The 12187-nt window shown below is 36.5% G+C and overlaps 1 protein-coding gene across 3 annotated transcripts in view; it reads right to left on the bottom strand.

The window, feature by feature from the left end:
- Positions 1-11340, bottom strand: part of LOC149779908 (uncharacterized) — a 44682-nt gene extending 33342 nt beyond the window's left edge. For all 3 annotated transcript variants that reach the window (XR_016414960.1, XM_089936600.1, XM_089936599.1), the window contains exons 1-5: positions 11213-11340; positions 9508-9768; positions 8204-8345; positions 5536-5741; positions 1624-1806 (exon numbers count right to left, since the gene is read on the bottom strand). Coding sequence is in view for 2 of the 3 variants with exons in the window: in XM_089936600.1 (XP_089792726.1) it covers positions 1624-1806; positions 5536-5741; positions 8204-8345; positions 9508-9767 (791 nt within the window). In the remaining variant the exon portion in view is untranslated. The remainder of the gene's footprint in view (positions 1-1623; positions 1807-5535; positions 5742-8203; positions 8346-9507; positions 9769-11212) is intronic.
- Between the last annotated feature and the right edge of the window lie 847 nt (positions 11341-12187).

Below are 12187 nucleotides of genomic sequence, written 5' to 3' on the forward strand. Positions count from 1 at the left end.
CTCTTTGATCTTTTCCTTTTGCCATCAGTCCCGTGTTACGGCTGCAGAGACTTAAACTCCGCAACAAGAAATAGCAAAGAAAACCAAACAGTTTTGCATAATTAATAATAATTATTTATTTCTCAAAATACAGGAGTGAAAGAATCCCTAAATTGGGTGTGAATTTATGCTTATATATACGGTCCAGTATTGCCAGGTGTTGACTCGTGTAAGTTTCATTCGTGGGAATGGAGATCCTATTTTTCTTGTCGAGAAAATTTATACAGCATTCAGTGATCATTCTTGGGATTTAGGAAGCAATTCGCTACAAGCTTTTTGAAGCTAGCCATGGAGGTTGGGGGCTGCTGAGAGACTACTGGTGTCACCTGTCAGCACTGTAGACTGTGAACGTGGATTCCATAAGATGAACCTCATAAAAACTGATATCAGAAATAAGCTCTGCATCCTATCTCTCGAGAATTTAATGAGAATCAGCATGTACAGATGTGAAAAATTAGACTTTGAAACTGCATTCAACAAGTGGGCAGCCCTAACATCGCGACGGATATTCATGTAACACTTTGTAACATTTTGTTAATGCTTGCTGTAATTAAAGTATTAACTAACCCATCTTTTGTAATTTTCATTGCCTTTTACATTAATAGACTAAATTAACACTTGGAAAAATGTACACTACTTGTTTTGGCGACACTTTTTGAAAATTGGCGACAAAATATTGAGGTTGGCGATTTTTTTTGCGACAGCTTTTTAAAAGCCAGGACCATCCCTGAATATGGATGTGACAATCAAGCGCATCAGCCTTATTTTGGAGCCAAGAGCAATGTTGGTATCTTTCCATATTGGTCTCCACCTTGTTATTGCTGTTGTTTCTGGGCAAGCCTACAAAGCAGTTCTGGTTTGGAACCGTCATCTGTGGTAATTGATCCCAAGTACTTGAATCATGTCACTCTTCCCAGCTTCTATCCACTAACCCATATTTCTGCACTGATGCCATTTGTGTTGTTTATCATCAGTTTGGTTTTTTCGGTGCTAATCTACTGTGGAGGTTTTGTCGGGGCGTTCAACCAAGTCAGCCAGTTCTTTTTCATCTCCTGCTAAGCCATAAATATCATCTGTGAAGCAAAGGTTGGTGATTGTTTTTCCTCTGATGCTGACAGTGCCCTTGTGGTCATGCAAGGCATCCTCCATGGTCTTTTCCAGGAAAATGTTGAAGAGTGTAGGTGACAGTATATTTCCCTGTCTGACTCCAACTGATGTTCGAAACCAATCTGCTTTGCTGCCATGGATGAGGACAGCACTGGTGGCTTTGTCATAGACGTGCTCAACAACCTGCACCAGGTTTGAGCTGATGTTGTACTTCCTCACAGTTGCTGATAAGGCCGCAAGCACAAACCAGACTTATCCATGACACAAGGTTATCAATTTTAGCACAAACCAGACTTATCCATGATACAAGGTTATTAACTTGAGCAATAAACCAGACTTATCCATGATACAATGTTATCAATTTTAGCACAAACCAGACTTATCCATGATACAATGTCATCAATTTTAGCATAAACCAGAGACTGATTAATACACTTCATTAACTTTACAAAATGTGTCTACATTAGATCTACATACCAGACAATATAAACAAATTTTACAGTGGTGATATCGTCCATAGTGTCTTTGACTCTATATAGTCCATACATCACTTTATCATCAGTCAATGTTTCCCTTAACTGTTCTGCATCCCCATCCCCTTGTGCTGTCAGGTCTAACGGCCCCTTGGAGTTGCCATCTCTGTACTCTGCCAACATCCATCTACAGCAATGATAAAGACACAATTTTAATCATGATGTGTGTACAAGATTAAAGAATATTTTCAAATGAAAAGTAAAAATATGAGATTTGATTACCTAACCAAAACTTACTGACAAATCTGATATAAATTTTTAATTAATTCTAAGTTGAGTGTGAGAATTTGCAGCAATTTTCTGGCATGTTGCAAGACTACATAAAAGACTGAAAAAGAAGAAAACTAGTAAAAACAATTATTTCAAAAGAATTTTGTAACAGTTAATAAATCCTTTATATAGAATATTAAATCAATTAATGTAAGAATTGATACATCAGTGTATCCCCCAGGGTTGTAAAACTGAGGGTTACAAAAAAGAATCAGTGTCAGGACTGGGGGTCAAATAAAAAAATGGGGGGGGGGGGTCAAAAATGTACTAATTTTCATCTGACTCGTACTTTTTCAGCTTGAAATATGATATTGCAACTTGCACAACATACTCTCTCTCTCTCTCTCCAAACATACAAATAAACCAACATGCACAATTATGAAACAAATGCATTGTCCATTCAAAGAATAATTTTATCAGTTCATTTTTCTTTCAAAGTCGTACTTTTAACAGTCTCCTTACAATCTTCTTGAAGCAATATTACAGACCAACACATTACATACGAGTCAATACAAAAAGCCTAATAAATCTTTTTAACCAAATGGCAGTTAATTTACTACCTGTTATAAAATGTGTACTGTCATCGGTTTCATTGTACTTCATCCTAGAACAAATGTATCCAAAAATCAAGGAGGCTAATGATTCATCTTCTTTCTAATAAGTTACACTTGAACTTTAAGATCTTTCTTTTTCGCAGCAAAGTTAAAAACCAACAAAATCTGTAATGAACCCCTGACTGTGTAATCCAAACAAACGCATTTGTCTCTGCAAGTATACTGATTTCTTTGTTGTGAAGGAATGTATTGGGTTATAATGTGTTCTCCAGACATATTTTGGCAAACGAGGGCAGATATTTAAAAATTCTTAAACCCTGTCACGAAAGGATTATTCACTTTTGCAGTCTTCGCAATCATGCGACCAGAAGTCACACCAGTAATCCTAATAGATGTGCCGTATTCCAGTCAAGGGAATTATTTTCTCCATTTTTCATTAAAGTTAGATCCACAGTTACTCTTTTGCATTCTGCTTCTTTCACTTTCTTCGCTTATGATTCTTAGTGCACAACGTTTTAACTTTCTAGTGCAACAAGCACTGAGGTTAAACATTAAAATGACATCTTGCTGAGCTCGATGGAAATCGCGTGAGAGCTCGCGTGATTAGGGGAAGCTACTCCTTCATAACATTTCCTATATTAGTCTGGTTCCTTATTTCATATGTTCCCTGCTTTGCACTCCACTATGCAAATAGAGCAGCGCAACACAGGGAGTAAACAAAGCGAGGAACCAGTCAATGCCTATGCTCGCAGTATGAACGATGCCACCCCTTGTCCAATTCATTGGATATTAAATAAATCCTGATCGCATTATCAGAATCCTTTGCGTCAAAAAATGCATGGCAACAAAATGTGTGTGTCAATTTTCTCCAGCGTACGTCCCTGATGCACAAATGTGCGTAAAGGGAAACAATGATAAATAAGCCACCATGTATAAGCATGTAAAATGGTTGTGGCAGAAATTTAATTACAGCTTAAATGCTTTCTTTATTCCCCATTAAATATTATTAATTACTAAGTTTTACTGGGTTTTTTTATATACTGGGTTCAGTTATGAATGACTATATGAAACAGACTATTTCCACTCTTAATATAATTTGTAAACTTGCCAATTTTTATCTTGATTCTGTAATTTAAAAAATACATGTCTATCCACAATGTCAGTTTTGATTTACCTGATTTCACATAAAAAATCTGACAGAAAAAAATCCTCATACATTTACATTGTGATATTATGAACATCATTTTAAAAGAATGACTCTTGACAAAGGCCCCTGTCGGAAAAAAGTGCACCTACCCTGCCCCTCTGTAAGAAATTTCTGGCTGGAACACTGCACATAGTATGACACACCCTGCATTAATATCACACACAGTATGATGTAATGTGCAATATTATCACACACAGTGTGACATACCCTGCACTAATATGTTGTTGTTATAGCAGAGTATGAAACCCTGCACTAACATCACACACAGCATGACATACCCTGCACTAATATCACACACAGTATGACACAACCTGCAAGTCTGATATATCCTGTGCTAATATAATGCTCTAACCTGTAAAACAAATTCTGCAATAGATCTGACACAACCTACACTATGCACCTGCTCTAATAATGCCATGCACTAGTTATGATGCACTCTACATTGTCTGACACACCCTACATTAGTATAACTGCACTAATATATGACACCCTGCAACAGTCTGACACTTTGCACTATTATCGCACACATCTTGAATCACTGCAACACATCCTGCACTAGCATGGCACACCCTTAGTACAACATTCCTTAGTATAATGTGGCCACAACTATACTGTGATTCAATTCTATGGTTCCCATAAACTGCATAATAACAAGGGACAACTATAATGACTAAATGAACTAAAACACCATAGTGACTTTAAACTGTAACATAAACTGCATTATAATGAGTGGAAACTATAATGGCTTTATACATTCTGTATAAAAATGAGGGAGACCTATGATGATTTTAAATATATTGTTAAAAAAACTATTCATGTTATTAGCAACATATGCAACATTCTGTTCATCAGTGTTGGAAGATGACGCAGAATACCTTAATACCAGCACATGTAAGATAATAATTATTAATGGTATTCCTTGCTGAAACTATATTGCAATATACTGCAATATGAAATACTGTAATATGTATCATTATGTATTTTACTTTAAATTCCTTTTATAAAATTGTAACATTGTGACCTTTTGCTTTTATCATTTAGTACCTCATGTTTACAGTTATTTGGAAGGGTTTATTTTCTTCAAGTGTTTCTCTGCATTTCTTTATATTAACATTTTTAAAACTAAACTTTTAATTGGTGTCATATTGTACTACCATGCCATCAATTCTTAACATGTACATAAATAAATGCTACTAAGCTCAACATTTTGAAAATCCCCGAGATACCAACTGTCAGTATGATTCGCTGACCCTGTAATTTTTATTATAATAATAACATGTTCTACCTGCTATGTTTCTCCATATGTTAGAAAAATAATGAGAACAATTGTTTTGGTGTATGGCCAGTAAAGGGACAAAAAGTTGCAACTGAAGGATAAGCAGTTGAACTTTCAGCAATGGATATGCTGATACATGTAGATAGCGAAATTATTTGCATGTCATCCAGATTATCTCATGATCTCGAAGTATTCATAGCAAACCGCTAATCATTATTAATTTCACCGTTTCCTTCTGTTTAAGCCAAAATGAGTTCAAAAAGCAATCTTTGACTGCTTGCTGGCTATAGGACCAGGTTCAGGTTTATTCAACAATGACTGACCATCAGCCATTACTAAACCACATCTTTGACTGGTTACGGTGTTCTTTTGCATTACTAAGCAGTGTTTTGATCAAACAAAAATAATTCCACAACAAATCTATTTAATAAACACTTTGAGTGAAAGTACTTATTTTTAAGAATTTGTACTGATAAGACTTATGATAAAACAGTATGGATATGCATACCAATCTATCATTACATGATTTAAAATTACATAATCACTGACCTGGTTGGATCCTCATTGCTACGTACAGCAGCAATGGCAGTAAAAACCTCAGTTGAAATCTCTATCTTGGCCCCTTCTCTGGCCATTGGAGGAACTGAAGCCACCTGGTGATCCCGATTAGGGAGCTGTGTTGCTGTGAATCCCCTTTCCTGTCGACCTCGACTGGATTCCAGGACTTTTGACTTCTTGCCTGTTGTTTCCTCAAGCTGTAAGAAAACAGACTTATATGTACATAATGTTTCCCCAACTAAGAACATTGTAGAAGTAGGTGCAGGGATCCTCCTGAGCTTTGCCTGTGTCGCAAATTGCGATTTTTTCCTTATTGGTTACAAACTGTACCATATGGCAATTATTTTGGTGACAAACCTTTATGGCTGTTTTATTTGTACATACAGTCATGGATCTGGAGTGGAGACATTCAAAGGGACCATGAAAGGAAGCCACAAACTTGGATCATTTGTTCGTATTGACAAACCCATCTTTACAGTGCATTGTTACATCATAATCCACTTATGTTGACATCTGGCCTGAGGACTGTATGCTGTGATATACTCAGTCATGCTACTGGACTATACATACAACTGACTGACCTTTGAAGATGCAAATAGAAACAGCTACAATTAATTGAATGATGGCTAATCCTTCTTGTTTTTTTTTAAAAAGTAACAATAAAAGTTTTGCTGAAACTTCGGAGAAAACTGATTATTTTTTGAAGTACCGATTGCTGTGTATAAATACAAAGCAAATGAAAAAAATCACAATCAGAATTATATACTGTCAATGGTGCAACTTTATCATGGGTAAACGAAAGTTTACTGTTGTGTGTTCATTGTCTCATTCTATGGGTAAGTTAACAAAATTTACAGCATTTGGATTTAGTGCAAATTCATCAGACAACACAGTCCCTGAACCTGATGTTATACCTGACAGTCCAACACCACATCATGATGAATGGGTCAAAAGTTCCAGAAAATTTCTCGACAGCTGGAAACTTGGGCATCCGTGGTTGCGATATGATACAAAGTTAAAGCAGATGTTCTGTGATATATGTATCAAGACAAGTCGTCAATTCATTTATAACTGGCTGTGATATTTTGAAGGAGTGTGACACCAAACATGAATTCAGGTGGGGTAATTTTGCTCACTGATCTTTTACTTTTGCCATCAATCCCGTATTACAACTCCAGGGACTTAAACTATGCACAAGAAATAGCAAAACAAACAAGTTTTGCATAAACGAAAATAATACATTTCTCAAAATACAGGAGTGAAACAATTAAATTAACTTACAGTATGGTGAATGAATTCTTATCTCCTAAAAGTCCTTTCAATTCCAGTAGTTCCAAGAAATCCGAATATGTTCCAATGAAAAATGTCCCTTATTTCCAAAGAATTCAAAAAATAGTTGTTGAATAAATTTAGTTAATACCGTACAGTTATTCCAGCATGTCATGCAAAAAATAAATATTTTCAAAAACCATACTCGGAGATTGAATCTGAAAATACGTAGGCTGGGACCTACCATCAGGAAGTTTTTTGTGGCATATTTAAGCATCGTTTTCACTAAATATTCACTGAATTTTTGGGGTCCAATACACATGAAATTCTTGCTGTTTCTCCCTGTGGAGTGCATTATTCCCCCTCCCAACATGCCCATTTTATATTCTGGTGACCTGAGCCCAGACTGCACAACAGCATGCACTATAAACAAATCATACAAAGTGTGTCACAAATTTCTGAACTCCTGGTTGATGGAGATGTACTTTGTGAAGCTAGCCATAAGGGGGGGGGATTTAATTCCTGAATGCATGAAATCGATGGTTGCATTATGTCACTTATCATACATTGCAAAGTACGATCATTGGGTTTTAGTATATCTTGCCAATATGCAATCTTTGATATATCTTGCCACATTGTAATGATTGTTATATTTTGCCATTATGTAATGACTGATATATCCTGCCATTATGAGATGACTGATATATCAGGCCATTATGAGATGACCTATATATCCTGCCATTATGAGATGACTGATATATCAGGCCATTATGAGATGACCTATATATCCTGCCATTATGAGATGAGTGATACATCTTGCCATTATGTAATGATCAATATATCTTGCCCTTATGAGATGAATGATATATCATGCCATTACGAGATGAGTGATACATCTTGACGTTATGTAGTGATTGCTATATGTTGCCCTTATGATGTAGTGATTGCTATATCTTGCCCTTATGAGATGACTGATTTATCATGCCATTACGAGATGAGTGATATATCATGCCATTATGCAATGATTAATATATCTTGCCATTATGAGATGACATATATCTTGCCATTCAAATGTGAGACACAAATCTAAGACTGAAGTATAAATATAACTGTCAATATAATCAAGACCCCAAATCATGAAATCATGGCAGCAGACAGTCTCTCACACTATCAAAAATACATCACTGAATATTAAATCTGATGGAGTCGAAACCCAGAAACTTTAAATCATGGCAGCAGACACTATCTCACACTATCAAAAATACATCACTGAATGTTAAATCTGATGGAGTCGAAACCCAGAAGCTTGAAATCATGGCAGCAGACACTATCTCACACTATCCAAAAAAACTTGAAACATCTCTGAATGTCATTAACATTAAATTGTTACCTGCTGGTTAATTTTCTCAGGATCGAAGTCCTCTCGTGAGCTTGTTTCAATGAACAAATGGTAAGGGTTGAAATGTTCCTGGATGCTGCCATGTACCACACCATACTTCCCTCGCTTTGCATATGGCACTCCATCTCCTATCCTGTAAAAATATACATAAGGCATCTTGAAATGTATACAGTGCACTATAATTACTCTAATAAATACATATAGTATGTGTGTGTGTGTGTGTTTAGGATTTTTAATGTAGCTTTAACACATTTTCAGTCATATCACCACGATGTCTGCAGTGTGGCAGTTTATCGTGATGTCTAGCACTGGGGCATCATGCCACAGCCACGTAGCATGGTGTCCCACCCAGTCACATTATCCTGACACCAGGCCAACCAGTCCTAACACTAACCTCTGAATGCTGAGCACCTAGCGTGGCAGCTGTTAGTACCATTTTTATAAGTCTTTGGTACGAATCAGCCGGGAGTATGTGCATATATGTCTTTGCCCGTATCTTGATGCTAATGAAGGTGAGTGTTAGCTAATAAACACTGACAGGAAAAGACAGTCATGCAGCACCTTCAAAATGGTCCAAGACAGATCTAAAGCTTAAGGATGTCAGTTCTTTAGAGTTTTATACAGATGTTCATGATGGTTTTAGACTCCACAGTATATTATTTTTAGGTAAACTGCAGTTGTTGTTGTTGTTGTTGTAGGGTTTAACGCCATTTTTCAGCACACGATAGGCTATACATGGCGGCCAGTATTATTGGTAGAGGAAGAACCTGAGAAATCCGCGGAAAGAACCACCGACCCTTGAGAAGCTACTGGCAAGCTTTCTCACATACCCACATTGGCCAAATCCGAGACTCGAACCTACGCAGACAGAGGTGAGATGGCAGTGATCCGTAACGGAGAGCGCTTTAGACCACTGGGCCACTCGGGGCCCGGTAAACTGCAGTATCTGAAACTGATATTATACATACTATATATACATGCTTATAAGTTATAAGTTATAAGTCAAAATGCAAATAACATCGACCCTGATAAGCCATTGCAAAATGCCCCAGCAGATATGGGTCTGTACAGTTTGTAATCGGACTCAACTTACAAGCAAGTATCCATGGTAAACAGTTATGATCGTAAATTAACAATGGTAGTCATCATACAAAATAAAAGTTGATTCTGGGAGCATTGGTAGCTGAAAAAAGTTGTCAACAACTTACAACTATTCTGCATTCCCTGGAAAGCAAAGCAATTTCTACAACAGATAGAATAAAGAATGGAAGACAGATAAGTATCAGTAAACTTACCATCTAAAGTAGACAAACTTGACAGTTGATGACATATCAAAGGTGCTCTCATATCTTGCCAGAATATACAACACTTGCGAGTCATCTGTTTCATTTGGCAGCTCTGAGACATCATAGCCAACTTTCTGTACAGCAACATGATTAGGGTTTCCATCAACATGCCCAACAATAACGTATTTCTCTGCAGCACTGTCATCACGAACTAATTTTGCTGATTCAGCAAAATGTGTGCCATCTGTAAATTCTGCTGATGTACTCATTCTGATCAAAATAAAAATCAGACATTTACTTCCTTGAAAAACTTACTCAAATAAGCACATACCCTAGCATTAAGACTTATTTATTACTCCTATATATACCATTAAAGTAAATTTCAGACTGCATATCAAAAAAATAATTGGCATGAAGCATGATTTCTTACTCCCTCTTATGTCATATACATGTACCAGTCTTGGTGTGGAAAACGTGCATCCACAAGATATATAACCTAACAAAATGAGGACTCATAACAGCCAATTGTAGAGATTTGTACAAGTATGGAAAATTTATCCAGCGGTAAAATTTGTCAGTCCAATTAGCTCAAGCAGAGAAATGATTAAGTTTAATTAGTGTAAACTATCATCACAAGTAAAATGAAGGTCAAGGCCACTGATCAGTGAATCTATGGTCAGGTAATATCAGGGGTCATGCTACCAGGCTAAGTTGCCTGAAAAATGTAAACTTTCTCTTGTTCTGTAAGGAAATTGAAAACGAATTCACCCTCTGATTTTTCAGATATAAAATGATAGGCTGGATTTTATGACTTTTGAGATGCTCCCTCACTGTAGATAGGAAGTTTTGTCAGTCTTGTAACCCAAGGCAAAATGTGCGGTGTTGATACCAATTAGACTATGCCAACAAACTCTTGCATATTCACAGGCATGTTTTAACAGCTAACTTGACCACTAACCCATAACTGCATGATTACCTGAAGTTGGGCTTACTGTACTATAATGAAAATATATGAAATTATTTTCAAATTTATAGTTGGTCTGCAACTTCCAGGATCATGTAGAAAACCCTGATATTTTTTTTTTACAGGCCAGATGGGTAACTCACTTAGAATATAGAACAGCCATATCTAGATTTAAAGGAACACTGGACATTGGCTATCTGATTTATTGAAGCTCTATTTATTATGCATTTTACAGCTGAACTTGGAGGGTGCACTCTGCCATATTCATTCCTCAGGCTTATATATAATATTTTAAAATATACTTATAACCATACATGCAACCAATATAAAGTACATTTTTCATATCTGCGCAACACTCGATATTTGGATCGTAGTTGGGTGTATTTGTAGAAATCATCCACTCACCACCACCACCACCCCCTTCCCCCGGAAACAACTGCTGGCCCAATTATTTACACAATTAGGATTATGCATTCAGTGTTGTAGTGTACCGAGTGTTCTCTTATTTATACCCATCCACTATACCGACCAGATCGGAATCATTTTAGTTTTCTTCAATCATACTTTTTTCTGTCTTTTTCTGATATTTTTCCACGCACTCTTAAAGATCGGATGCTCTTGAACTGTGCATGTACAGGCCTACTATAAAATCCTTCAGGAAGCGAAGTTACTATTATAATGGATGAAGCTCTAAAATCATAGCCTACATTCCTCGTCAAAGATTTCTTATAACGTTATATCTACTGATACCTTTCTTCTGACTAGATATTTCACAAACAAATTCTTTGAATCTTCTCTGTTTTAAGCCGCCAACTGTAAGCCGGTATGAAGAAAGACACACCCGGTTTCCGACCTATCGGAAGTATGATCTCAGTAAAGTAGTAATCTCCCTTGTTTTGTGAGAGTATTTTTAAACTATAGACCGGTCCCCTATCCTATATATTCAGAATAGTCAACTAATAAAAGAATCGTGAAGCAGTTGTAAACGAATAATACTAATAATAATGCTAATAGCTTTACTGCAAGATGGTAACACAATTAGATAAAAAAAAAAGAAAAGAATCTACCCTGGCTCCTCATACAAATGGATATATTTATGTAGAAACAAACGCACGTGGACACATAGCAAGCTGTATGATAATAGCAAATTAAATAAGATTTTTGTTACTGATTTAGGTTAAAGCCCTCTAACCCACCCACCCTCATTACTTTATTCTCACATAATACGTGTATGCACGGGCGAAGCCGACAAACAAATTTACCATGAAGCGCCCATGCCAAAGGATAACCATGTGGGGTAAAAGTATCGCCCACTTCGATTTATTTGTATCCACTACCGATTTTAGAAACGGAAAGCATCAAGGATATTATTTTAAAAAATCCATAGTTCATTCATCAATATATAATTTCTAACCTGATTGTTGGCAGGGTGTCCTTAACACCGTCAATTTATTTGCGTTTCAACAAAACGGAAGCTCTAAATGTAAACAAGAATACAGACGGCCCGCTTTCCTTTTCTGCTTGCTAGAATAGACCTTTTCAGCAACAACAAAAAACTGTGGCCTGCGTCCAATATTTCTCATGTCTAAAGCAAACTAAATAAAAGAAAAGGAGTAACACTCAAATGCGAAAGTTACGGAAACATTGAGATTATCAAAGACGTTTAATTATACCACATTTTATTGCACGAAAACATAGACCCGCCTATATAGCGGACGTATTTCT

Source organism: Sinohyriopsis cumingii, chromosome 16 (genome assembly GCF_028554795.1).
Source record: "Sinohyriopsis cumingii isolate HCF-2022 chromosome 16, ASM2855479v2, whole genome shotgun sequence".
Lineage (NCBI taxonomy): Eukaryota > Metazoa > Mollusca > Bivalvia > Unionida > Unionidae > Sinohyriopsis > Sinohyriopsis cumingii.